Consider the following 26,561-nt stretch of genomic DNA (forward strand, 5'->3'; position numbering starts at 1 on the left):
TCACGATCCCTGTGTTTTTCAAACGGTCAAAAAAAATTCCGACAGTCGGACGATCGGCCCTGATATTAAATGTGCAAATGCAAATTCGACCTATTAATGTCGAAAACGGACTTTATTTCCGCCCATTGAAATATCGACCAACATTGAATACCCCATCTATTCCTTAAAGCCAACAATCTACTTCTTTGAATCAAACTTGAGTTTTGTCTAGTTTCAGAATGGAAATGAATGAAAAGAAAATGAACATCGCATGAGTATCATGCTGTAGCAGTTACTTTAAATCAAAATGATTAGATTTTGAAAAAGTTATATAAACCTATAAACAAATACTAGCTCTGGCCTGTTAAAAAATATTAAAAGGTAGAAGAAATAAAACAAAAAGTCCCTCCGCAGTGACTGTGGACTAAGTGACTAAGTACTAAATACATCAATTGTTTTGAACATTTTATTAACATGAAAAAGAACGCATGCTGCAGGGTCTCCGGTGGCTCTTTTATTCTCAGTATCCGGATAAGGTTGACACATGAAAATGTCAACATGAGTTTTCCAATTTTCAGGGGCTGGCAATTCTATCGCGGGCAGGGACCTGCAGCGCCACAGTCAAGAGACTGGGACGTGCGTGCAAGACGCACACAGTTCAGTGTAGCCTCCGCCGGCGTTTGCCAGAGGGGAGGGTATGGCGAGCCCCGGCCAAGGATGGCAGGGGCATCTGTAGTCATGCATTATGATCCACATAGACTGGGATTGGGAGTGTTAAAGTGTACCAACGACAGTGTTCGGTACACTAATTGGGGGCCATGTCAACAGGGACACAAAAAAAAAACCTCCTGTCCACCTTTTGTAAATATCGACCTAATGCATGTCAATCTTTTGGTATCAACAGAGAAACTATAGACCTTTCCATCCACACCTGTTGTTCTCCTATGGTATTGTCCCTTTCTTGCCTCCCACAGCTGTAGAGGACATCAGCAGCCAGAAACACTCTGGCTGCTGCAGAGGGTCTTTTTAAAATCGCCTGTATTTCACATCTGAGCCATACTGAATTGCAATCATAATTATTAAGTCTAAATCTATGGGATGGCTTGTATCTTTTTTGCACCTAGTTACACAATTTAAATTAGGGTGTCCGGGAAGGTGAAAACCTTTTAAAAAACTACTTGGCACATTCGATCTGTCTATCCTTAAATAACTATATTGTTTCTGACCCCACTATTGGGATCAACAAGAGTTATAAATAATAAAATAAAATGGTATCTTAATGAAGCATAAAGATTTTGAAAAGTAGGGAACCCAAAGCATCTAATGGGGGCACCACTGAATTGACTGAAACCTGGATGCAGAACATCTGGGTATTAGAACCTCCCCCACTTCTGGGCTTCTTAAAGCTTTATATACTGAACGGTATGGTCGTCAGATGAGACACACCCATTACACAGTAGGATGACATTGGAACTGCTGATATCACTTGGGAATTCCACACTTAAGTAGGTCAAGAATCTAAAGTAAATGTGCTCAACAAACACAAGACAAAAACACATATTTAACACGCCGGTAAATTTTATTATTTTTTTAATTTTTCTTTTACATTCCATGGGGTGAAAAAATTCCCGCGTAAACAATGAACTGAAGCGATACTAAACTGGCGACGCGTCGTGCTTTAAATAGACAATATGCGAAAATGTACCGCGTGTGCCAGGGCACGCAATTAAAGACATCTAAAGCAACACAGCTTATATAGAAACAGAGGCATTTTTTCAGCCCTACATGGAGATGTAATTAATTGGATTAAAGCACACAAAGAAAATCAAATCAAGCAATTGTTAAATATAGTAATTAGATCATATCCTGTAATGCAGTGATATAGTCTGTGCACCTTACAAATACTTCATGTAAACTAGTTTACACATAATAAGAAAAAACACTCAAATGATTGAACACTGTCTTATAACTAAAAAAAATAAAAATAATATTATATATAGATTTATTACTACAATGGTTAATTTTCTAATTGTCAGACAGAATTCAAATGTATTTATTTTAACAGGAGGGCACATTACAAAATTGAAAACAAACGTTAAAACAAATGTAAAAAAAAAATACATTATTTTTTATATGACCACACATAAGGATATGATCAATTAATGAAATATATTAAAGTTTCTAAGTAATGATTAAGAAACTAAAAAAAAAAAAGAATCTTCATTTGAAATTAGAGGAAAACTAAGATCCAGTCCCAAGCTGGGGACTGGGTTCTGCAGGAGAGCAGGACAGGTTGCAAGTTCATAAAAAGAGGACATTTGATTTTCCCTGGTGCTTTATAGGTCCAGTCAGAAACGGAGGTCAGGCCGTGCTGTTCAGTGTTTGTCCCAGCGTGTTTGAGTTAGCAGGTTTAATGAGAGGGTCACTTTCCATCTCTGGTTTAACACACCTGGAGATAAGGAAACAAAATATTATGTCAAATATAGCTTCTGTGTTTTCAATTTAGGTTTCCTGTATGTTCTCTGTAGCAGGCCAGGCTCGCTGTCCCTTACTCAGGGGTACCGCTCAATCCTGCCTGTGACATCATGTTTCAAGTCTGTGCTTTGATTTGTGAGAGGATACTGGTTAATTTGCCATTTATTGTGTGCGGCCTTACATTACACTTCACAGACTGTGTCAGACAGAGTGGTTAGTAATGAAGACGTTATACTCTTAATGAGCTACCAGCCCCTCCTTCTTTATTAGGTGGGATTCAATTTTCTGTAATGTGCATTCACATATCCATGATATCAAATCCCACCTTTTCCTGCACACCTCTATGTGGTGTGAGGAAAAGCAAGCACAAATGCCAGAGTGCCCTTACAGAAGCTGGCATATTTAGCACATTTTTTTCATCTCTCACAAGATGTTGGCACTCAAAGGGTTAAAATTGATAATATACACAGGCAGGGGTGTATTGGCCCACCGGGAAGCCGGGCCATTTTCCAGGGGGGCGGTCCAGATTTCCACGGGCTGCCGATCGTGCTACCAGGGCTGGTGCTATGAGCCCTGTGGTGCGGTGGCCATATTTGTTTTGGGCTATCCTGCCCTTCTTTATGACAGACTGCGGCCGCTGGTCACTGACGTCACCTGCTAGCCGACTTCAGCCTGGCGGCGCGGAGGGTGACTGGTAAGTAGTATCGTCCCCCCGGGCATTAGCAAGCGCACCCCCTGCCCCCGGGCAGTAGTGTGCGCGCACCCCCCCCTGCCCCCGGGCAGTAGTGTGCGCGCACCCCCTCCACCCCACCCGGGAAGTATAGTGCGCACCCCCCCTCGCAATTGTTCCCGGACCGGATTTCGCTGCCAATCCGCCCCTGTACAAAGGTCCTTTCCCAGCTACAAAGTCAGTAGTACAGCTGTGCGCAGCATATACAGAACAGCAGTGGTTACAATATGACAATCCCAGCAGCTGTCAATGCACAAGTGGTAAATGCTGCCAAATCAGTGCATGAGAGCCAAGGAGGGAAACCTCCCCCAGAAACCAGCCTCTTCCATCATTGTGCAATTTTAGAAACATTGTAATGGACCCTCACCACTGTAATCACTTTCTCAATCGCAGTGAATCTGACAGGGCTGTGCTGTAATTACCAGTGACCCCCAGTGTGCCATGGCATGCACTCTGGGGTGCTCAGTCCCTACTATATCAGGACCTAGAGCTCACAGAGACACAGTGGATGGGATGCAGAGAGCTTTCCCCCCCCCCCCCCCCCTTCTTAGATGGACATAACCATGTGCACTGCAGGTAAGGCAGATGTAAAATGTGCAGAGAGTGTTAGATTTGGGTGAGTTATTTTGTTTCTGTGCAGGGAAATTACTGGCTGCTTTATTTTTACACTGCAATATAGATCTCACTTTGAATTAAAACCCCACCCAAATCTAACTCTCTCTGCACAAATTATATATAAATTTCCTGGTTCCAAAACTTTGTAAAAGGAAACCAATTGTAACACTGTGATAAGGAGTACATCAAATCAACATAATATTCAGTGTATTAACCCCTTCCCGACATTTGACGTACATTTACGTCATGGTCGGGAAGTACTTCCCGACACATGGCGTAAATGTACGTCATGGCATTTAACTGTCACCGCGTCTATAGACGCGGTGACAGTTTCAACATGTCTGCTGTCCCTGACAGCAGACATGTCCGTGCATGCCCCGGGGGGGCTGCGATGCCGCCCCCCCGTCGGCGATCGCTGTGATTGGCTGTTCAGTGTGAACAGCCAATTACAGCGTTTTCCTGTGTCACCGGCGAATAACGTTCGCCGGTGACACGGGATCAGAGGTGATTGGTGCTGTAAAGTACAGCACCAATCACCGCGGGGTGTAAGGGTGACACTGGTGTCACCCCACCGCACTCCGCCCGCCCCCAAAGGCCGTGATTGGTTCGTCGGACCGACGGACCAATCACAGCCAAGGAGGGGGATTTAAACTAACGGTGACTGCACTGCAGACGCCATTCCGGTCTGGAATAGCGTGCAGTGCGGTCACCGTACCTCCCTGCCGCCATACTGACCAGAACCTTGCTCCATAGCTTGCTCCATACTTACCTGATCGCTGCTTCATCACTGCTTCCTGGATCCTGTTACTACTTGTGCCTTCCTGTGAAATTGTGCTGCTGCAGTGTACTAGCTAGATAGAGAGAGATAGATAGAGAGATAGAGAGAGATAGAGAGAGATAGAGAGAGATAGAGAGAGATAGAGAGAGATAGAGAGAGAGATAGTGTCAGAGAGTGCTATATTTTGTGCTGCTGCAGTGTGATCTAGTTATAGATAGAGAGAGAGAGATAGAGAGAGGGAGATAGATAGAGAGGCCTAGTGACAGAGTGCTATATTTTGTGCTGCTGCAGTGTGATAGTTATAGAGAGATAGAGAGAGATAGAGAGAGATAGAGAGAGAGATAGTGTCAGAGAGTGCTATATTTTGTGCTGCTGCAGTGTGATATAGTTATAGATAGAGAGAGAGAGATAGAGAGAGAGAGATAGATAGAGAGGCCTAGTGACAGAGTGCTATATTTTGTGCTGCTGCAGTGTGATAGTTATAGAGAGATAGAGAGAGATAGAGAGAGAGATAGAGAGAGATAGTGACAGATTGTGCTATATATTTTTGATATAACTGACTGCTGCCCCCTCCTTTTGTGCTGATCAGTATAAATTAACTGATCAGCAACTTTTTGGGGGCGCAGGTTTTTTTTTATATATAGATATACCTGTCAGTGCTGCTGCTGCAGTGTCATAGAGTGATAGATAGTGAGAGATAGAGAGATAGAGAGAGATAGTGACAGAGAGTGATAGAGAGTGCTAAATTTTTTGGCTGCTGCCCCCGCCTTTTGTGCTGATCACTATATCTGAGGTGATCAGCAACTTTTTTGGGGGTACAGAGGTTTTTTTTTTTTTATATATACCTGTCAGTTGCACCAAAGGTTGTGCACCTGCTGCACCTCACTGGTAATCAGTGTCGCATCACTGATCACCTTTTTTTTTTGTGTGTGTGCTGTGGGGTCTTTTTTTAATTTTTTTTTTACACACACTGTGATTTTGTGGGTGTCCTGTGGCCGCTGTGCGCTGATCAGTGACGTACATCACTGATCATCTTTTTCGGCACAGGGTTGATCTATATATTTTTTTTTTTGATCAAATTCCTGTTGCCTTTGAGCGCTGTTCAGTGACAGACGTTACTGACCAACATCTGTGCTCAATTTTTGGCGCAGGACTTTTTTTTTTTTTTTTTTTAACCCCTTCAATTTTTTTTTTTTAACCCCTTCAATTTTTTTTTTTTTTTAACCCCTCCATTTTTTTTTTTTGTATAAAGTATTTTTTTTTCCTGCACACTACATACACACTACAACCTACATACCCCCCGGGTTGAAATAAAGTTTGTACCCCCCCCTACACTATACACGTGTTGAAACATTTCACTACCTGTAACACAAAAATAAAAATGGCATCCCAAATGTCCTCCCAAATGTCCTCCCAAATGTCCTCCCAGTCATCCAGGAGAATGTATTCAGCGGAGGAGGCATATGCCCTGCTTGCTTCTGACTCTGACACAGCCAGTGATGCAAGCGGGGAATTTGAAGGATTCGCCTTAAGCTCCTCTTCCTCCTCTGGTGATGAGGGACCCCCTCAAAGACGCCCCCGTAGATCAGCTGAGACCCCCCCCCCAATAATTGATCTCGTATGGACCCCACCACCAGACAATTTTGAGCCCCAGGTTCCTGAGTTTTTGGCCATGCCAGGAATCCAATTTGATTCCACAGGTCTCAGAGAAATTGACTTTTTCAAATTATTTTTCTCTGATGATTTTATAAATTTAATGGTGGACCAAACTAATTTATATGCCCAGCAGTTTATTGCTCAAAACCCCACGTCATCATTTGCTAGGTGGACCCCTGTAGATGCAGTAGAGATGATGACGTTTTGGGGTCTGGTGTTTCATATGGGCATAGTAAAAAAGCCAGAAATTAGGCAATATTGGAGTACAGATGTTCTGTACAGTACTCCATTTTACCGTATGGCCATGCCCCGGACTCGATTTGAGACAATTCTTAAATTTATACATTACACCGATAATGCACAGTGCCCACCCAGAGATGATCCCACCTTTGACCGGCTATTCAAAGTCAGGCCGGTCATTGATCATTTCAGTGCCAAATTTGAAGAGGTGTACATCCCAGAAAAATTTATTTGTATCGACGAGTCCCTTATACATTTTAAAGGAAGGGTTAAATTCCGCCAGTACCTTCCCAGTAAGAGGGCAAGGTATGGCATAAAAATGTATAAACTGTGTGAAAGCACCTCAGGGTACACCCACAGGTTTAGGGTTTATGAAGGGAAGGATTCAAGAATTCAACCGCCAGAATGCCCCCCCTCCCTCGTAGGTGTTAGTGGGAAAATTGTCTGGGATTTAGTGCACCCCTTCCTGGATAAAGGTTATCACCTCTATGTGGATAACTTTTACACCAGCATCCCCCTGTTTAAGGCCCTTGGTTCAAGAGGTACAGCAGCTTGCGGTACTGTGCGCAAGAACCAAAGAGGCCTCCCAAAAACGCACATTGCCCAAGTAATGAGAAGGGGTGAAAGCAGGGGAATATGCACCGAAAATATGTTGTTGGTCAAATATAAGGACAAGAGGGATGTCCTTATACTGACAACAATTCACGGAGACAGTACCACCTCCGTCCCTGTACGAGGTACCAGTACCCACACCTCAAAACCTAATTGTATCCTGGATTACAATAGGTACATGGGCGGAGTGGATCTTTCAGATCAGGTACTGAAGCCGTACAGTGCCCTGCGGAAAACAAAAATCTGGTACAAGAAGGTGGCCGTGTATATCATCCAGATGGCACTGTATAACGCTTACGTGCTATTCCGTTCTACCGGCCAGAGGGGGACATTTATGCACTTTCAAGAGGAAGTCATAAAGGGCCTAATATTTGGGAACCAGCAGGCAGAGGGCCCCAGTACTTCTAGTACTGGCCCCCGTATTGTACCAGGGCAGCATTTTCCTGATGAAATCCCCTCCACTGGAAAAAAGGGCAGGACACAAAAAAGGTGCAAAGTTTGCTATAAAAAGGGAATAAGAAAGCAAACTATTTTCCAGTGTGACACTTGCCCCGACAAACCCGGCCTATGTATAAAGGAGTGTTTTAAAATATACCACACATCTATGGAATATTAGGTTCATAATTTCACCGTGCTTCGGGGGTCTTGCTAATGCCACATAGCACCCACCATTCATTCCACCAGAATCTGAGCCGCAAAATCCAAAAATCACTCCTTCCCTTCTGAGTCCTGCCATGCACCCAACTGGTATTTTTTGGTCACATGTGAGGCATTGCCGTACTCGGGAGAAATTGGGGCACAGATTTTGGGGTGCTCTGTCTCCTTCATTCCTTGTGAAAATGAAAAATTTTGAGCCAGAACTGCATTTTTGTGTAAAAAAATGTAATTTTTCATGTTCACTGCCCACTTGTATCAAAATTGGTGAAACCCCTGGGGGTTTGAAATGTACACTATACCCCTAGATGAATTCCCTGAGGGGTGTACTTTGCAAAATGGGGTCACTTGTGGGGGGGTTCCACTGTATTGGTGCTTTGGGGGTCTTGCTAATGCGACATAGCACCCACCATCATTCCACCAGAATTTGTGCTGCAAAATCCAAATATCACTCCTTCCCTTCTGAGTCCTGCCACTTTTTGGTCACACATGAGGCATTGCCGTACTCGGGAGAAATTGGGGCACAGATTTTGGGGTGCTTTGTCTCCTTCATTCCTTCTGAAAATGAAAAATTTTGAGCCAGAACTGCATTTTTGTGTAAAAAAATGTAATTTTTCATTTTCACTGCCCACTTGTATCAAAATTGGTGAAACCCCTGGGGGTTTGAAATGTACACTATACCCCTAGATGAATTCCCTGAGGGGTGTACTTTGCAAAATGGGGTGACTTGTGGGGGGGTTCCACTGTATTGGTGCAACATAGCACCCACCATTCATTCCACCAGAATCTGTGCTGCAAAATCCAAAAATCACTCCTTCCCTTCTGAGTCCTGCCATGCACCCAACTGGTATTTTTTGGTCACATGTGAGGCATTGCCGTACTCGGGAGAAATTGGGGCACAGATTTTGGGGTGCTTTTTCTCCTTCATACCTTCTGAAAATGAAAAATTTTGAGCCAGAACTGCATTTTTGTGTAAAAAATGTAATTTTTCTTTTTCACTGCCCACTTGTATCAAAATTGGTGAAACCCCTGGGGGTTTTAAATGTACACTATACCCCTAGATGAATTCCCTGAGGGGTGTAGTTTGCAAAATGGGGTGACTTGTGGGGGGGTTCCACTGTATTGGTGCAACATAGCACCCACCATTCATTCCACCAGAATCTGTGCTGCAAAATCCAAAAATCACTCCTTCCCTTCTGAGTCCTGCCATGCACCCAACTGGTATTTTTTGGTCACATGTGAGGCATTGCCGTACTCGGGAGAAATTGGGGCACAGATTTTGGGGTGCTTTTTCTCCTTCATACCTTCTGAAAATGAAAAATTTTGAGCCAGAACTGCATTTTTGTGTAAAAAATGTAATTTTTCTTTTTCACTGCCCACTTGTATCAAAATTGGTGAAACCCCTGGGGGTTTTAAATGTACACTATACCCCTAGATGAATTCCCTGAGGGGTGTAGTTTGCAAAATGGGGTCACTTGTGGGGGGGTTCCACTGTATTGGTGCTTGGGGGGTCTTGCTAATGCGACATAGCACCCACCAAAATTCCACCAGAATCTGAGCTGCAAAATCCAAAAATCACTCCTTCCCTTTTGAGTCCTGCCATGCACCCAACTGGTATTTTTTGGTCACATGTGAGGCATTGCCGTACTCGGGAGAAATTGGGGCACAGATTTTGGGGTGCTTTTTCTCCTTCATACCTTCTGAAAATGAAAAATTTTGAGCCAGAACTGCATTTTTGTGTAAAAAATGTAATTTTTCATGTTCACTGCCCACTTGTATCAAAATTGGTGAAACCCCTGGGGGTTTGAAATGTACACTATACCCCTAGATGAATTCCCTGAGGGGTGTAGTTTGCAAAATGGGGTCACTTGTGGGGGGGTTCCACTGTATTGGTGCTTGGGGGGTCTTGCTAATGCAACATAGCACCCACCAAAATTCCACCAGAATCTGAGCTGCAAAATCCAAAAATCACTCCTTCCCTTCTGAGTCCTGCCATGCACCCAACTGGTATTTTTTGGTCACATGTGAGGCATTGCCGTACTCGGGAGAAATTGGGGCACAGATTTTGGGGTGCTTTTTCTCCTTCATACCTTCTGAAAATGAAAAATTTTGAGCCAGAACTGCATTTTTGTGTAAAAAAATGTAATTTTTCATTTTCACTGCCCACTTGTATCAAAATTGGTGAAACCCCTGGGGGTTTGAAATGTACACTATACCCCTAGATGAATTCCCTGAGGGGTGTACTTTGCAAAATGGGGTGACTTGTGGGGGGGTTCCACTGTATTGGTGCAACATAGCACCCACCATTCATTCCACCAAAATCTGTGCTGCAAAATCCAAAAATCACTCCTTCCGTTCTGAGTCCTGCCATGCACCCAACTGGTATTTTTTGGTCACATGTGAGGCATTGCCGTACTCGGGAGAAATTGGGGCACAGATTTTGGGGTGCTTTTTCTCCTTCATACCTTCTGAAAATGAAAAATTTTGAGCCAGAACTGCATTTTTGTGTAAAAAAATGTAATTTTTCATTTTCACTGCCCACTTGTATCAAAATTGGTGAAACCCCTGGGGGTTTGAAATGTACACTACACCCCTAGATGAATTCCCTGAGGGGTGTAGTTTTCAAAATGGGGTGACTTGTGGGGGGGTTCCACTGTATTGGTGCTTGGGGGGTCTTGCTAATGCGACATAGCACCCACCAAAATTCCACCAGAATCTGAGCTGCAAAATCCAAAAATCACTCCTTCCGTTCTGAGTCCTGCCATGCACCCAACTGGTATTTTTTGGTCACATGTGAGGCATTGCCGTACTCGGGAGAAATTGGGGCACAGATTTTGGGGTGCTTTTTCTCCTTCATACCTTCTGAAAATGAAAAATTTCGAGCCAGAACTGCATTTTTGTGTAAAAAATGTAATTTTTCATTTTCACTGCCCACTTGTATCAAAATTGGTGAAACCCCTGGGGGTTTGAAATGTACACTATACCCCTAGATGAATTCCCTGAGGGGTGTAGTTTTCAAAATGGGGTGACTTGTGGGGGGGTTCCACTGTATTGGTGCTTGGGGGGTCTTGCTAATGCGACATAGCACCCACCAAAATTCCACCAGAATCTGAGCCGCAAAATCCAAAAATCACTCCTTCCGTTCTGAGTCCTGCCATGCACCCAACTGGTATTTTTTGGTCACACGTGAGGCATTTCCGTACTCGGGAGAAATTGGGGCACATATTTTGGGGTGCTTTTTCTCCTTCATACCTTCTGAAAATGAAAAATTTTGAGCCAGAACTGCATTTTTGTGTAAAAAAATGTAATTTTTCATTTTCACTGCCCACTTCTATCAAAATTGGTGAAACCCCTGGGGGTTTGAAATGTACACTATACCCCTAGATGAATTCCCTGAGGGGTGTAGTTTGCAAAATGGGGTCACTTGTGGGGGGGTTCCACTGTATTGGTGCTTGGGGGGTCTTGCTAATGCGACATAGCACCCACCAAAATTCCACCAGAATCTGAGCTGCAAAATCCAAAAATCACTCCTTCCCTTCTGAGTCCTGCCATGCACCCAACTGGTATTTTTTGGTCACATGTGAGGCATTGCCGTACTCGGGAGAAATTGGGGCACAGATTTTGGGGTGCTTTGTCTCCTTCATACCTTCTGAAAATGACAAATTTGGAGCCAGAACTGCATTTTTGTGTAAAAAAAATAATTTTTCATTTTCACTGCCCAGTTGTACCACAATTGGTGAAACCCCTGGGGGTTTGAAATGTACACTATACCCCTAGATGAATTCCCTGAGGGGTGTAGTTTGCAAAATGGGGTCACTTGTGGGGGGGTTCCTAACTTTTAGCATCTTATGGTGCCTTGAAACCTACATGGTGCCTAAAAAATAATCTCATAAAAAGGAGGCTCCAAAATCAAGTAGGTGCTCCCTCTATTATGAAGCCTGTGGTTTGGTCACCGTGCACACTAGGGCCACATATAGGATATTTATGAAAACAAAAGAATTGGGGGAATCAATTTTTAGTCACATTTCTCTAGTAAAATGTACTGTGTTCCTTATAAAAATGTATTAAAATTGCAAATCTGCAAAAAAAAAGAAATTTTGAAATTTCACCTACACTTTGTTTTAATTCCTGTGAAACACCTAAAGGGTTAACAAACTTCCAAAATGCTGTTTTGAATACTGTGAGGGGTGCAGTTTTTGAAATGGCATCATTTATGGGGGTGTCTCACATACAAGTCCCTCAAAGTCACATCAGAACTGAACTGGTCCCTAAAAAAATCAGTGTTTGAAATTTTCTTGAAAATTTGAGAATTTGCTATTCATATTGTAAGCCTCCTAGTGTCCCAAAAAATTAAAAGGAAGTTGAAATAATGATGTCAACATAAAGTAGACATATGGTCTATGTTAGTTATTCACTATTTTGAGTGGTAAGATTATTTGTCTCACAAGCAGAAAATTTAACATTTTGCAAATCGCTAAATTTTCCATTTTTTCACGATATTTTGGTATTTTTCACAAAAAAACACAGACTGTATCGACCCAAATTTACCACTAATTTGAAGTACAATGTGTCACGAAAAAACAATCTCAAAACCACTGGGATAAGTAAAAGCAAAAAAAAGTTATCCCCACTTAAGTGAGACATGTCAGATTTGAAAAAAAGGGCTCTGTCAGGAACGCAAAAACTGGCTCTGTCAGGAAGGGGTTAAGCTTCTTTTGTGTTAATAAATATACACACATTCAGGACCAAACCAACAGTGTCGTCAAGGCTGAGGGCAAAGTAACAGCAAAGGAATGAAGACAAAAGTGACTGGGCTGTGGACAAAGAGCGGAATCCAACACACGGAACAAAACATGGCTCAAATTGGGCTAAGAGAAATGCGAGGTGACAGAACCAGCCAGGCTATTGCCAAAGAGACAAGGAGTGGGGATAAAACAATTAAGGCCTTAGGAAAAGAGTGTGTGTAAGGTATGGGGTGGAAGCGACTGGGCTGAGAGCAAAGTGAGGCAAGGGGCATGGACCAACAAGTAGGGCCCAGGCTAATGCAAGATACAAGGGTCGACTGGGCTAAGAGCACTGTGATACAAGATGCAGGAACTGGGATGATGGCGATTGTGAGGAGAGATATTTGACATGGAGAAAATGCAAGTGATGCAAGCAAAGAACTTACATAGGCGACATTGGTCCATTCCCTGTTCTTGCCACCTCTGCACTCTGTTGGTCTATCTCGGACAGCAACTTCAAGATATTCAATGCAGCCTTAACAGGAAAAGAACACAACGTTATATTCACTGAATGGGGATAGGAGAACATTTATAGACCCCACAATTCTCCTTGATACCAAAGGTGGATCTACAGTCTTACCATGTCGTGACAGGATTCCACATCTTTTCCAACGCCGTGACTGATTAGTGGTGGCTGGAAGGAGCAATTAATTAGAGAGACAAACTCGTTTTTATTGTTCTTCGGGAAATCTTTGTACTCAACCTGAAAAATAAAAAACACAAATAATAATAATAATAATAATAATAATAATAATAATAATAATAATAATAATGTATACAGTTTTACGAACAGTTTATGTATGCTACAGTTTCTTTATATAACACAGCTCAAGGTATCTCGTGTGTATAATAATAGAGAGCAAGATATTTCTGAAAGCACTTATTCCTAGTGTCATAAGGGGATACTGTTGGTTGGTTGACCATAAGATGGTCAACAGCAGTGGTGTAACTATAGCCCCGCAGACCGCGCTGTGGTGGGGAGGCGCTAAGTAAGTGTGGGCACCTGTCTGCGGGGCTATGGTTACGCGTCTGTGTGTGCAGTCCCGGCTCTCTATCTCCTGCTCCGTCTGCTGACCAGCAGTGCTAATGAAAACTGCCCCACACAAAATGGCTGCCCCCATAAAGCAGACAGTTTTTCCAGGGATGCTAGAGGAGGCGGCGGCCTCCTCTAGCATCCTTAAAAACTGTCTGCTAGTAGGGGGCAGCCATTTTGTGATGGTCATTTCTCAATACCACTGCAGGAGGAGACGGAGCTAGGAGGAAATCTGCGCTTTGGGTCCCTGAATGCGGCGGGATGCGGAGGGGGTAAGGGTAAGTGTGTACCATTACTTGGGTGGGCGGCGCTGCCAAAATCGGCAGGGAGGCACATTTTTCCTAGTTATGCCACTGATCAACAGTCATTAGGTTGACACCGTGGGGTCGACATACAGGAAGGTTGACAGGGGTCTAGGTCGACATGGGAAAAGGTCGACACATGCGTTAGGTCGACATGAGGTTTTTCACTCTGTTTTTTGAGCCGACAGGTGGTATTTCATGCCCTACCATCCACTAGGGCATGGTGGGAGAATAAAATAGTGTGCCTAGCATAGCGAGGCACCGTGCCCGAAGCATGGATAGTGCAGTGAGCCATGCGAGGGGACGCGGTACACTTAAAACTGTGTCAATGTCGACATTTGGGTAAAAAAACTGAAAACCCACATGTCGACCTTTTGACTGTCGACCTAACCCATGTTGACCTTCCTGTATGTCGACCCAACAGTGCCGACCTAATGACTGTCGACCATCTTATGGTCAACCCAATGATCCCAACCCATCATAAGTGCCATGAAGCACTGGATGTATTGCCATTTGATTATGGTTGGATAACTGCCACGACCAACCAATCTGCATATTTAGTCAGCTAATGTGTTATATATATATATATATATATATATATATATATATATATATATATATATATATATATATATATATATATATATATGCGGTGCAATAATTGCATGCGTTTTTGGTCACATTGCATGTGATTTGCACATCCTTTTTGATCTGTGCGATGGGATGTGCACAAAAGCGCGCATTGCATCGCACCCACAAATCGCACCTTTAGATCGACCTATCAGCAGTGGTCCAAGCCCAAGGGATGACAGACAGTACTACTCTGGCTAAAGAGGACCCATTGAATACTAGACAGTACCACACCTAAACCATGTTTCTTGTACATGGAGAGATGGGACCGATGACTATGGGTTACATACAGATAGGTGTGCGATGAACAGTTCAGAGAATGCGGATCATCAGACATTACCTGTATTCCTTGCACGCTGGACAGATACTGTAATTGTTCGGAAGGCCTGGTGAGTGGAGGGTGCAGTGCATGAGTAGACGTATTGTTGTTGTTCTTTAGGATGGCATCTGCAGTGGGGGAGGTGCCTGCATACAGCAACTCTCTTGCAATCATGGCCGTTACTGTTGCTATTGCTGGGTTAGGGGCCACCCTGTTAAATTCTTTGGTGTGATTCGCCCCCACAGCCTGAGCCACTTCAGGTACCATGGGGAGGATTCCAGCTGGCAGCTGCTGATGGCTGTGATAAGGCATCCTGAACTCATCCTCTTTATTATCTGCAACAAACACCAGATATGATGCCAATACCTGCATCAACATTCAACCTCACTGAACATGAGCAAATTCCTTCTCAAAACTGTGTGCACTGCAGGGGGGGGCAGATGTAACATGCAGAGAGATTAAGATTTGGGTGAGTTGTTTTGTTTCTGTACAGGGAAAATACTGAATGCTTTATTTTTACACTGCAATATAGATCTCACTTTGAAGAAAAACCCCACCCAAATCTAATTCTCTCTGCGCATGTTACATCTGCCCTACCTGCAGTGCACATGGTTTTGTCCATTTGAGAAGGAATTTGCCTTTGCAAGTAAACCAGAATAAGGGCCATAGTAACATCTGAACAAAACAGTCACACTATGCGATATAACCATTACATAGATAAAATAAAACTTAATTTAGCAGCAAACACATTGTTGTATTATTTAGTATTTCTTATTCATAAGGCTGATTACGCCCCTTATACACAGGACTACCCTAAAAAAAAAAAAAAACCTAAAAAAACAACAACAACTGGGAGGGTGAGAGCAGAACGGAACACCTATATACACTCAATTGGGAGACCTCTGTATAAAGACACTTACTATTAACAGTATCCTCTGCAGATCCAGGCTCATAAAACGTCACTTTTCTTCCATCTCCTGGTTTCTTCACAGGGGCCTAAAATATATATAGATCTTTTCTTTATAAAAGCAATGGAAAATGTAACCTTCTCTATCCAAAATCCCTTTTTAGATGGTGGTGGTCGGGTCTTGTCCATATGTGCACACTAGGCGGAGCAGTATAGAAGGGACCTCATGCTTATGGTGGTGTTAAAAACTATATGAATGGACATCTCCCCACACAGTATTAACACAGCCGTCCTATATTACTTGCACATCGTTTCCCAGCCTGCCACTACCCTCATATAGCCATCCTGCAATACTGGCACATTGCTTCCCAGCTTGCCATTTCCCTCACACAGCTGTCCTGCATTACTTGCACATCGTTTCCCAGCATGCCATTTTTCTCACGCAGCCGTCCTGCATTACTTGCACATTGCTTCCCCACCTGCCACTGCCCGCACACAGCTGTCCTGCATTGCTGGCCCATCGCTTCCCAGCATGCCATTTCCCTCACACAGCTGCCCTGCATTGTTGATACATCACTTCCCAGCTTGCCATTTCCCTCACGCAGCCGTCCTGCAATACTGGCACATCGCTTCCCAGCATGCCATTTCCCTCACGCAGCCGTCCTGCATTACTTGCACATTTCCCAGCATGCCTCTGTCCTCACACAACAGTCCTCAGTGTTATGTTACCATCAGAAACTGAATTTTAACTAAACATATTAGTTTAGGGAAACAATGTGGATGTTAATGTGACTGTTAGAAAGTGGTGAGCTACAGACATGGCAATCAGAGGATATTACTTACTTTTTCATCAGTTTTCAAGGCTGGCTTTGGGGGAGGTAGAGGGATTTTAAAACCTAAAATTTCCAACATATTTTCGGCAGCATTTCTTTTGGCTACTTTCTTATTGGTGCCCATTCCCTCCGCAGTCAGGTTTCCAATCTTCACCTGTGGGGAGGAGACGAGATAGAACTCCATACACTACAAGTCAGGAATCAGAGCTCTAGAACGAGATCAGCCAGGGACCTACCTGCATGACAAACTCCCTGCGTCGGGGAAGACCTCTCTCTGTGATCAGAATGTACTCTGGCTCCTTATCCTTTTTAGCTTGTTGTATCTGAGCTAGTCTGCTGATGGGATTCATTCCCTGCCCATACTCCGGGCTGGTTGGAAGCTAGGAAACATGACCCTTGTTTATTCAATATGCCCACAAGAGAAACATCCTGAAGGCAATGGAAAGGACATTACACAACAATGGGAAGGTGCCATCTAACCTTAACGATTGATTTTGTTTTCTTTTTGATTCGTGGTTTCATTTTCTCAACCGTTGGCAGAGGCGGAAGTTTCTTCAGCTCCTCAAGTACGGCGGTCGCAGCATTTTTCTTTGCTACCTTTTTACTCTTCCCTTCTCCTTCTCCCAAAAACTCGCCAACAGACACTTTCGTTACAAAGCTCTTCATGTGCGGAGGCCCAGTTTCCTTGGTTACCTGGAGGAAATGTGCAAAGAACAAGGAAAGGTACTGTAACCAGTAGCAACTAGATTAGCTTTAAGGCATAAGAAAGCAACCTCTCAATTAGCTCTTCCAGTACGCCAACATTTTGGGTTCTGTGAGTACTTGAGTACTCAATTATGCGATCTACTCAAAATCTTTGCTTGTGCTCTATGGACGGAGCTAATTTCTTTGAGTAAATTTGTGGGACAGTGCTGACCAATGAGGTGTATTGAGGGTTAACATCCTTAAGCTACGTCTACACATTTCTATTTTGACAGGTCCCTTTTAAAAGAGGGGAAAGCAGGATGAAAATAAAGTAAAGCAAAAGTCTCACAAGTGAATGGTCAGCAGCATGTAATAATTAATAGACACAGTAATGAGCAATAAACTCCCAATTATCCAAGGAAGAAGAGTGACTTATTACAAGTGAGCAATTGATTATCACCTTCAAATCCTTTTTGAGCAATCATTTGCATTTGTTTTTTTATTGAGGCCTTAAAATTCATAAGACAGACTGCACTCAAAATATCACTATGGTATTTTGCAGAGGTCATTCCTCACCCTCTATGAGGAGAATTCAAGTGTTTTGCACGCTGGTGCCACGAGAAGGGCGCCAGATGGAGTGTTGCTCGACTCGGGCGTTCAAAGCCACCGTTGTGGACATTACAGTTACGCAGTACGGTCATTCTGACAGGCTGGTGACTAGTAACATTCTAAACACAAAGGGGCAGATGTATTAAGCCTTAACAAGAGAAAAATCCAAGGGTGATAAGGAGAGATAAATGCCCAACCAATCACCTGCTAACTGCCATGTTACAGGCTGTGTTTGAAAAAAGTCAGCAAGGAGCTGATTGGCTGGACGTTTATCTCTCCTTATCACCCTTGCATTTATCTCTTGTTAAGGCTTAATACATCTGCCCCTAAACCCCAAATGTACCTGATGAGAAGGGACTGGCACAACCACACAGAAATAAAAAAATCTTTAAATGAACAACAATTCACAAGCCAAAGGAACATTTGCATCTGGGAACCAGGGGTACATTTCCCTTCCCTTCAGCTACATGCGGGTGAGGGGTATGTATATTTATGTTACAGTGATGGAGCATCTTACCTCAAAGTTCACAGACATGTTCCTTTTAAGTGCAATTTCAAACACTTGGCTTATTTCAGATTTATTCAGGTTTTCTTCATCTGAATTTCCATTAACCTAAAAACAGAAAGATTGCTTCCTCACAAAACATATATTGCTACCAAATGTAAGCATGGAGACTAATGTGGGGTACACAACAGGCCGACCTGCTCATGATGCAAGATGTGAGCGTGTCGTCAGTGTTTCTTCCGACCCGCTCACGATGACGCGGGGGGCACGACCCGCTCACGATGTGCAGCGGGTTGATGGGATCGGACCCTTGTCGTCCTGGTGTGTACCCAGCATAAGGCAATTGTACGGGTATGGGCCATGGGGCCGACACTAATAAATCAATAGGTCAACCACTATTGGTCGACAGGCCATAGGTCGACACAACTATAGACATACCTGGTCAGAAGGTCGACACGAGCAAATAGTTTGACATGAAAAAGTTACACATCAATAAAGGTCAGCATGAAAAAGGTAAAAATGAGGTTTCTCAACACTCAGCACACTTTTATAATCTACGTCCACTTGGATGTAGGAAATTACAGCTTTTTCTGGGGGAAAAAAATAAATAAATGAAAAACTCATGTTGACCTTTTCCGTGTATCAACTTATAGCCTGTCGACCGCATACCCATTGCACCACATATACATACTGTCAGAATAGGATTACTTCATACAATACCTGTAATGTCTTTGCATTTAAATACATTTAGTAATAGCATGTAGCCAATATTCAATTCCTTTCGATAGGGGCTATTTAATTAGCCCCCAACCTGAATCTGTGTGTTTTCAGGAAAAAAAACTATTTATTTTTCAGGTGATCAAATTGATCAAATTGTATGGCCGAAAAAAGAAAAAAAAATTGGAGAAACATCAGAAAAAATCTACTGTGCCTTAATGTAATTGAATACCATCCTGTGCCAGCATTATACTTCCCTCATGAAAGAGAAGTCTTATTAGCTGGCAGCATAGTTGTTAGAATGTGGGAAACCTTATAGGAGAGAAGTCAGTCTATATAATGGGTCGCAGGGAGCAGTGCAGCCAGTACCTAGCGTTACTAAGGGTTGTCTGGTTGTAGTTTCTCGATGAAGAAAGTCCACTTTTTTGGCTGCTCTACCTCCCCTCAGCCCTTCTTCACCTGCCTCCTGGGTCCTCCCTGCATGTGTTTAGCTCCAACCCCTACAGTATAAGACTAGATACTGTGGACTGGCCACTTCACTGGGACCAACCTTGCATCCTGCTCACTTCATATGTTCCTTCCCCCCTCCCCCATTTTCAGGGGTATATTTCCTGGATTCCGATCCACCAATCTGTTGCAATCCAGAAATTCCTCATGACCTACAGTATGATGGCAGCCTTGTATCTCTCTGGGTGTGCAGCATAAAGTAAACGGATCACTTTACTTTATAATGTACATGTGAGAGAACGGCTCCTGTCGAGCAACTGTAGATGTGATTTTATAAATATCTGGGCAGAAATTAATGATTTCTTTATACATAGGGGCAACAAAATTAAATTATATATTGGCCCGCCCAATCTAAAAACATTCTAACATTCTAGACTAAATAAGCTTAAAAATCATTTTAAGCTTATTTATGCTACGGTTAAAGATAAACTACCTACCCACCTACCCACACACACCCACCTACACCATTTACAAATCTCACTGTACTCTTTATGGTGCAGGGGAATGGAACTGATTAACCATACCTCTTGTTTATTGGGGAGTGGCTCATGCTGTAAACTCTTCAAGGCTTTGGAAGCAGCATCATGTTTGGCTGCTTGCCGTGTCCGGCCTTTCCCATGAAATTGTTGGCCACCTATAGACAACTCAACTTGGTATAGGATGGGTGTGACAGGAAATGGATAAAAGTACCTAGAAGAATCAGAAAGATACATTAAAATACAAAAGTATCATACACTATAAGCAACCAATACCAGATTTTCACACACACAGGCAAATTCAATTAGCCACATGTTCTATAGCTATTAGGAAATCTGCAATACCGGGAGTTAACATGGGTTTAGTCTATAGCCAGCCCCCCCCGCCCCAGGAGTAAAACTGTCCAGGCTATAGAACCTATGGCACAGCTCTCCCAATGAATAACAAAGCGTTTGGTGGCGTTTAAATAGTATCATTTGGCCAATAATGAGGTTATTTTCTGTAAAAAGCTTTATTTAAAAAAAAAAAAAAAAAGGGAGTCAGAAGAGTTCCCCCCCCCCCCCCCCTCCAATAATTTTTTTAACTTGCGTGAAGATAATCACAATTTCCTATACCCCAAAATATTCTGTTCTATAGACTTTAGGTGAAAGAAACTGTTTTAGTACCATTTTCCACTGTTAATATCCCCCATTCACATCAACATCAAATGACCAGGTTAAAGCTTTTCAACCAGTGTTTTTCTTCGGTGTGAAAGGGTCAACCCGAGTCTTATTTTCTGGGTCGCCGACCCTGCTCTTTGCCAGGGTCAGGGACCTGGGATTTAAGACCCGTGTTGACCCTTTCACAGGATAACCAAGGTTATTAAGCAAATTATCGGGTTGAAAAGCTTTAAGCTGGTCATTTCCTGCTCGGTTTGAAGAGGGGCCAGAGTGCACCCTGCAAAATAACACGGCACTCAAAAATGAGGGTAATTGCCAGGACGCAGGTGTGAAAGGGGTATTACCGTTGAACCCATTTCTCTAAAGCAGGCTGTGAGACACTGGACCATGGGGTTGAAAGTTGTAACTGATGGAGATGGCACCAACAAGGAGTAGCAGTAACCGAATATTTACGGTCATCACACGCAATCCTGCGAGACTCGGTCACAATAACCCAATTCGGAGTGACCAAGAATCGGCCCTGGAGAGGTTGCATACCAGCCATAAAGAGAGAGACTGACTAGTATTGTTGGACAGAACCAGTCCTACAAGTACTAAAAAGAACTTGGTGTACTTAATAGTCTTGAAGGGGAGACCATTAAACCCAACAACTTCAGATTGACAGATGAGGCACAAAGTTACGTTGATCGGTAGGATCTGTGCTTTGGACTCCAGCTGGACAAATGTGTCAAAAACCACCATCAGAAACAGAAGGTGCTGAAAAGGTATTTGACTGAGAAAGGAGTGCAATATGGGGGGGGGGGGGGGGTAACCACCATAAGTGTACCCACTGTTATCCCCTTCCCAAGTGTCACTAGCGAGAGAGTTGGAGGTAATACAATACCTGCACACAGTTGTGTGCCCTCAGAGCTCCAAGCCCTAACCTTCTGAAACCTTCAACATAATACAGTGGAGAAACACGTAAAGGTGTCCCCACTACAGCGGTTCTGCCTCCCAACTGATGTGTTAACTTGAAGATTATTATTAAAACCAGACGCCCACGCCCTCCCCAGTGTTCAGTTTGACCAAACAAGCCAGCCTCATTTCATCTGCTGCATTCCGGTGTAGTTAAGCTTCAGGCTCGATCAGCTTTTCTATCTACAGTCAGCATTTGTACTGCCAATACCCTAAGGATACAACAAAGAGAACATGCGCACTAAAAGTACCTCTGTTGTTCACTCCGTTTTGTTGTGCTAAACTTCGGATGTCCTGATGCACAGCCATCATTTTTAAGGGCCACGCAGAGAGGCTATCTATATACCATTATTCTCATTGTTACTGCTGGCTGCCAGAATATAAATTTGACATTGGAGGTTGAGCATAGTACCTGGAGGGGTTAAACTCCCCTTAAAGATACCCTATTGGCTACACTGTTACTATTAAATCAGTATCTGGATTAAAGCTATTCTTTAATAACTGCATAATCATTCTCTAGGCAGGATTCGTATTATTGAGGTGTTCTTTTGGACTATACTGCGGCTTTTCATATTACTTATTAATTATTTTTTAAGGGGACATTCTACGCGATGCGCGGGTACGCCGGTTGAATGTCAGGTCTCAAGATCTTATGTGCTGCACATAATATCTATCGAATCGCAGGAGCGATCGCATGTGGTTTTTAACCACATGCGATCCGCAGGTGGGGGGCGGAGGGAACGCTTTTTCATCGACGTGGGGATGGGGAGAGGGGGCCAGAGGGACCGCTGGTGGCGTGGGAGACGGCGGGCAGAGGGCGGTGTTATGTAGCGCAAGAAGCGCTAGCGGGTGACGGGGGTCTGTCAGCGGTGGCGGCAGAAGTGTTTAAAACACTGGGCCGCCCTCTGCCAGCACCCGATGTGCCATCTCAAGATGGCATGCGACATCTGGTGCTGCAAAGGGGACACTTTAGCACCACAAGATGCAATTGGGTCAGATGGACATCGCGCTGCCCCATGCTAGAGTACAGGACTTTGCCCGTGCTGCACCCCTTCAGTGGAACGCACTCCCTCGCTCCATTAGACTCTCCCCGACCTTGCAAAGCTTCAAACGGGCACTGAAAACTCACCTATTCATCAAAGCGTACCCTTCCACTGCATAAACCAGCTGGTTCTCCGACCCCTTGCCTGTTTACATCCTGCTATCTAACCACCACCCACTTGCTTGCACCTCTTGTAATCTGTCTGTCTCCCCTTCCTACTAGATTGTAAGCTCCTCCGAGCAGGGCTCTCTTCCCTCCTGTTGTCAAAGCCCTCTTCTCTTCACATTTCACTCACAGCTCTCCTATACTCCAACACTCAGTGACCATCTTTGTCTGCATACTCCTCTCCATCATTGGCCTCAAGCCTCTAGTTGTATGTTGATTGAGTCCTCACTACTTACATTTAAGCTGTAATGTGTATTGAACTGTGGTGCTCTTTATTTGTACTGTATTTTTGTTATTTATTCAATGTTATGCCAAGTTTTGTCTCCCTGTATTGTTCCTTTGTACGGCGCTGCGAAACACTTGTGGCACCTTATAAATAAAATTATAATAATAATAATAATAATAATAATAATGTCGCATCGAATCCGATTGCACATATGTATGGGCAGCATTAAGCAGAGATTCAGTGTTTTATATTGGCAGAAACCCCATAGTCCAGTGTCCCACCAGTCTTGCTGAAAGAGAAACAGTCAGTGATGTGTGCATTAACTTTGTAGCGCAGTAAAATATCAGGTTACTGCACCTAATTGTATTGGCCCCACAGTCTGTAAAACGTACCTTGGAGGATAACCGCCTCCTCGCATGTTGTAATTGTAAGAAGAACGTATGCCTGTGTATGGGTCCAGGGGTTTATAGATAGGTTTTCTGCCCAGCTTCATACATAATGCATTAAGTTCTACTGTTGGTGTTATGCTCTCTGAAATACAGAAGCACAATTTGTAATTATAATGTGACAGCAAAAACCATTGTTAAAATTCAGCAATTCCCTAATAATAACAACCATGCAACTTCTCTCCCCTCCCACTCACCTCCAAATAAATAAAAATAAAAGATTGCAAAGCACATTAATAGGTTATTTGATTGACTGCTCAATGAGAGAAAAGTTTTCTAGAAAATGATAATTATATGCAAAATTAACTTAAAATTGGTGGACATTTTCCTGAAGCCATCAAAAAAGGATGGTTTTCCTCAGATTATTTCACAGAAGTCATCCATTAGCTAATAAATGATCTAGCATGTTTTCCTGACTTCAAAAAGGCAACCGTTAACGGTTATTGTGCCCACACTTGGATGGATGCATTTTGAACTTCAAAAAAGGGATCGCTTGTACAGTAGTTTAAATCGCACTGTATTTCTTTTGGCTTGCAATGCACACTCGTACACACGTAGTTCATATCGCAAGCCAAAAAGTAGGTGCAGGCAGTACTTCTTGTACTAGATTGCATTGCATTTAGTTCAAATTGCACACTGTTGTAGTGCATCGCATGTGATTTTAACTAGATGCAATAGAGTACAAAATGTATCTAGCACAATAGCGCACTGTGTGGGCACCTTTACTTCAGTAAGAGATTTCTCTGGTGTATATATAAAACGATGACAAGTTTGCAGGCAACTCAGTTACACCCAGCGGTCAGTTCAGGGTGACCCATGAAGAGACTCTGGGTGCCTGAAACAGTCAATCAAAGCATCTAGGCCCTTATTCTGGTTGGTGCGGCCAGAGCCGCACACGGGGCTCCGGCCGCACAAACCAATCCCCGCCCACCCTACGGATCGCCACGGCCGTCCGTACACGGACGGCTGGCGATCCGCATAAAAATGGTGGAGGCGTACGCCTCCACCATGGTGGGAGCTGCCCCCTGCATTCGATGGTCGTCGACCATCGAAGGCAGGTCCGCACGCCCCGGCAGCTCCCGCAAGCTGAGACCACACGGACAATCGTCCGTGTGGTAGCTTGTATGGGGGCTGAAAGCTGACATCCGGCGACGTCAGCTTTCCGCCCCCATGAGTTGCGTCATGCCCTCATTACCATGCGTACGCCCCGCGTTTGCATGGGAACGCCCATGAAACGCGGGGCGTATACATAGGGAAATGAGGGCATGAAGCCCCTCACTCCCCTATACGCCCCCTTTGCGGCGTACTAACGTTATGTGCGGCGAATTCGCCTGCACATGCGCAGATTGACCTCTGCGCATGTGCAGACGGAAAACATCGGCGGTACGGCCGCACGCGGGCCGTACCGCACGAATCTGAATAAGGGCCCTTGTGCTTGCAGAAATAGTAGAAGGACTAGGACAGAGCAGGAAGCCCCTTGGTCATGGATAGAGTTGTACATGTTTAGAGATTTGAAGTTCAATAGCCAAAACATGGATGATGGATAAACAATACATGCACCAAGAGAGCAAGCCCAACGGAGATGAGAAATGTTCATACACAATAAGTCAGATGATTCTGAGTCAGGGGTGAAGATGCTGTAGCTGTGGACAGTGACAAAAGCCAGACTTCCTACTTATATTAATGCGATATTCTGCTCAGCTAATGCGTCGCTCCCAGTGGCCTAAAAATAGCCCCGCAGCCCCCGCAGTAGCGGGGAGGCGCTGTGTAAGTGCGGGCGCCGGGGGGCTATTGTAACGCCGCCGCCACAGACCTGCAGATTTAATTGCATTCATCCCGGCTCCCCTCCGCTGCGTCCCGGCTTGGCCTGATGCTATGAAGACGGACCATCATAAAATGTCCGCCCCCATATAGCAGACTGTTCTCTGAAACGGTCTGCTGAATGGGGGAGGACATTTTGTGATGGTCCATTTTTCATTGCAGAAGCCAGGAGGGGAGCCGGGACTGAGAAGATGAAAAGTTCTGCTGGTCAATGCTGCGCGGAGAGGTAAGGCACTGACATGTGCAACAATGCATATATTGGCATCTAGCCATTTGTGTCCATGCACAGAGAACCGTCTGACTCAGAATCAGCTTTATCATACTGAAAAATAGCGACAGATGGACAAGCGCTCGCCAAGAGACGTTGCAAGACAAACTAGCAAGGCTGACAGAATGGATGGTACACGTTTACATGCCGTGAAAGGTTGTAAACCTGTACCTGGATTTTTTCCCTCACCACGAGAAGGGCGGGCTGTGGGTTTAGGGAATTTTGTCCCCTCCAAGGCTTTAGCGGCGGCTGCGTGCTGAGCTTTTTTAATACTTGTCCCTTCGGCCTCCCAGTACTGGTCCCCGAGAGTGAGCTGCACGGTGAACATCTGCAGAAAGAGAGCAGCAAAAGTCACCACAGGAGTAGGCAAGAGTGCAAGCATATCACGGACCCTTTACATATGGAAATATGGAGTCATGTGACTTTCCCGGTTACAGTTTAGAAGACTATGTCTATGTACACTCTGCTTATGTTACATTAGCAGGACACACCAGAAGAATTAAAATATGGTTACCAATGGCCAGATAAACCTGAAGGGCATGAATAACATAAACCTCACAGTTCAACATATCAAGTGTACCCACCCACAAACCTCTCACTAGTTTGTGTATGCATCTTGCCATGATATACGTGAGGCTATAATACTGAATCTACATGAATGCTGTTAAAGGAGTCTCAGCAGTCACAGAGACTTTGATAAAATGGGTTTCATTCAAAAGTATCTTTAAATAAAGAGTAAATATTTGATGCCAATAGTAATCATGCCTTAAATATAGACTTGAAAACATAGGTAACAGTCAAAATCATAGCAAAGCAAATATAAACATGTTCCAAGAGGGTGCTGCGTGGGTGAATGTTAGAATACAAGTCATGAGTTTGTTTTCTATCTTATTTAATTCCCAAATTCATCCCAAATGCACATCAGGGGAGCTTG

The 26,561-nt window shown here is 43.8% G+C and overlaps 1 protein-coding gene across 3 annotated transcripts in view; it reads right to left on the reverse strand.

Moving 5' to 3' along the window:
- Positions 1-1,539: 1,539 nt before the first annotated feature.
- The window catches only part of STAU1 (staufen double-stranded RNA binding protein 1), a 39,631-nt gene continuing 14,609 nt past the window's right edge, over positions 1,540-26,561 (reverse strand). For 2 of the 3 annotated variants that reach the window (XM_083146413.1, XM_083146415.1), the window contains 12 exons: positions 25,799-25,955; positions 23,485-23,623; positions 20,094-20,259; positions 18,358-18,453; positions 17,028-17,240; positions 16,784-16,927; positions 16,558-16,701; positions 15,728-15,803; positions 14,829-15,142; positions 13,104-13,226; positions 12,910-12,998; positions 1,540-2,428 (listed from right to left, as the gene is read on the reverse strand). In XM_083146413.1, coding sequence (XP_083002539.1) covers positions 2,341-2,428; positions 12,910-12,998; positions 13,104-13,226; positions 14,829-15,142; positions 15,728-15,803; positions 16,558-16,701; positions 16,784-16,927; positions 17,028-17,240; positions 18,358-18,453; positions 20,094-20,259; positions 23,485-23,623; positions 25,799-25,955 — 1,749 coding nt within the window. In that variant the 3' untranslated portion in view covers positions 1,540-2,340. The remainder of the gene's footprint in view (positions 2,429-12,909; positions 12,999-13,103; positions 13,227-14,828; positions 15,143-15,727; positions 15,804-16,557; positions 16,702-16,783; positions 16,928-17,027; positions 17,241-18,357; positions 18,454-20,093; positions 20,260-23,484; positions 23,624-25,798; positions 25,956-26,561) is intronic. The other variant, XM_083146416.1, reaches the window with a different exon arrangement.

Source organism: Crinia signifera, chromosome 6 (assembly GCF_055691185.1).
Source record: "Crinia signifera chromosome 6, ASM5569118v1, whole genome shotgun sequence".
NCBI classification, from domain to species: Eukaryota; Metazoa; Chordata; class Amphibia; order Anura; family Myobatrachidae; genus Crinia; species Crinia signifera.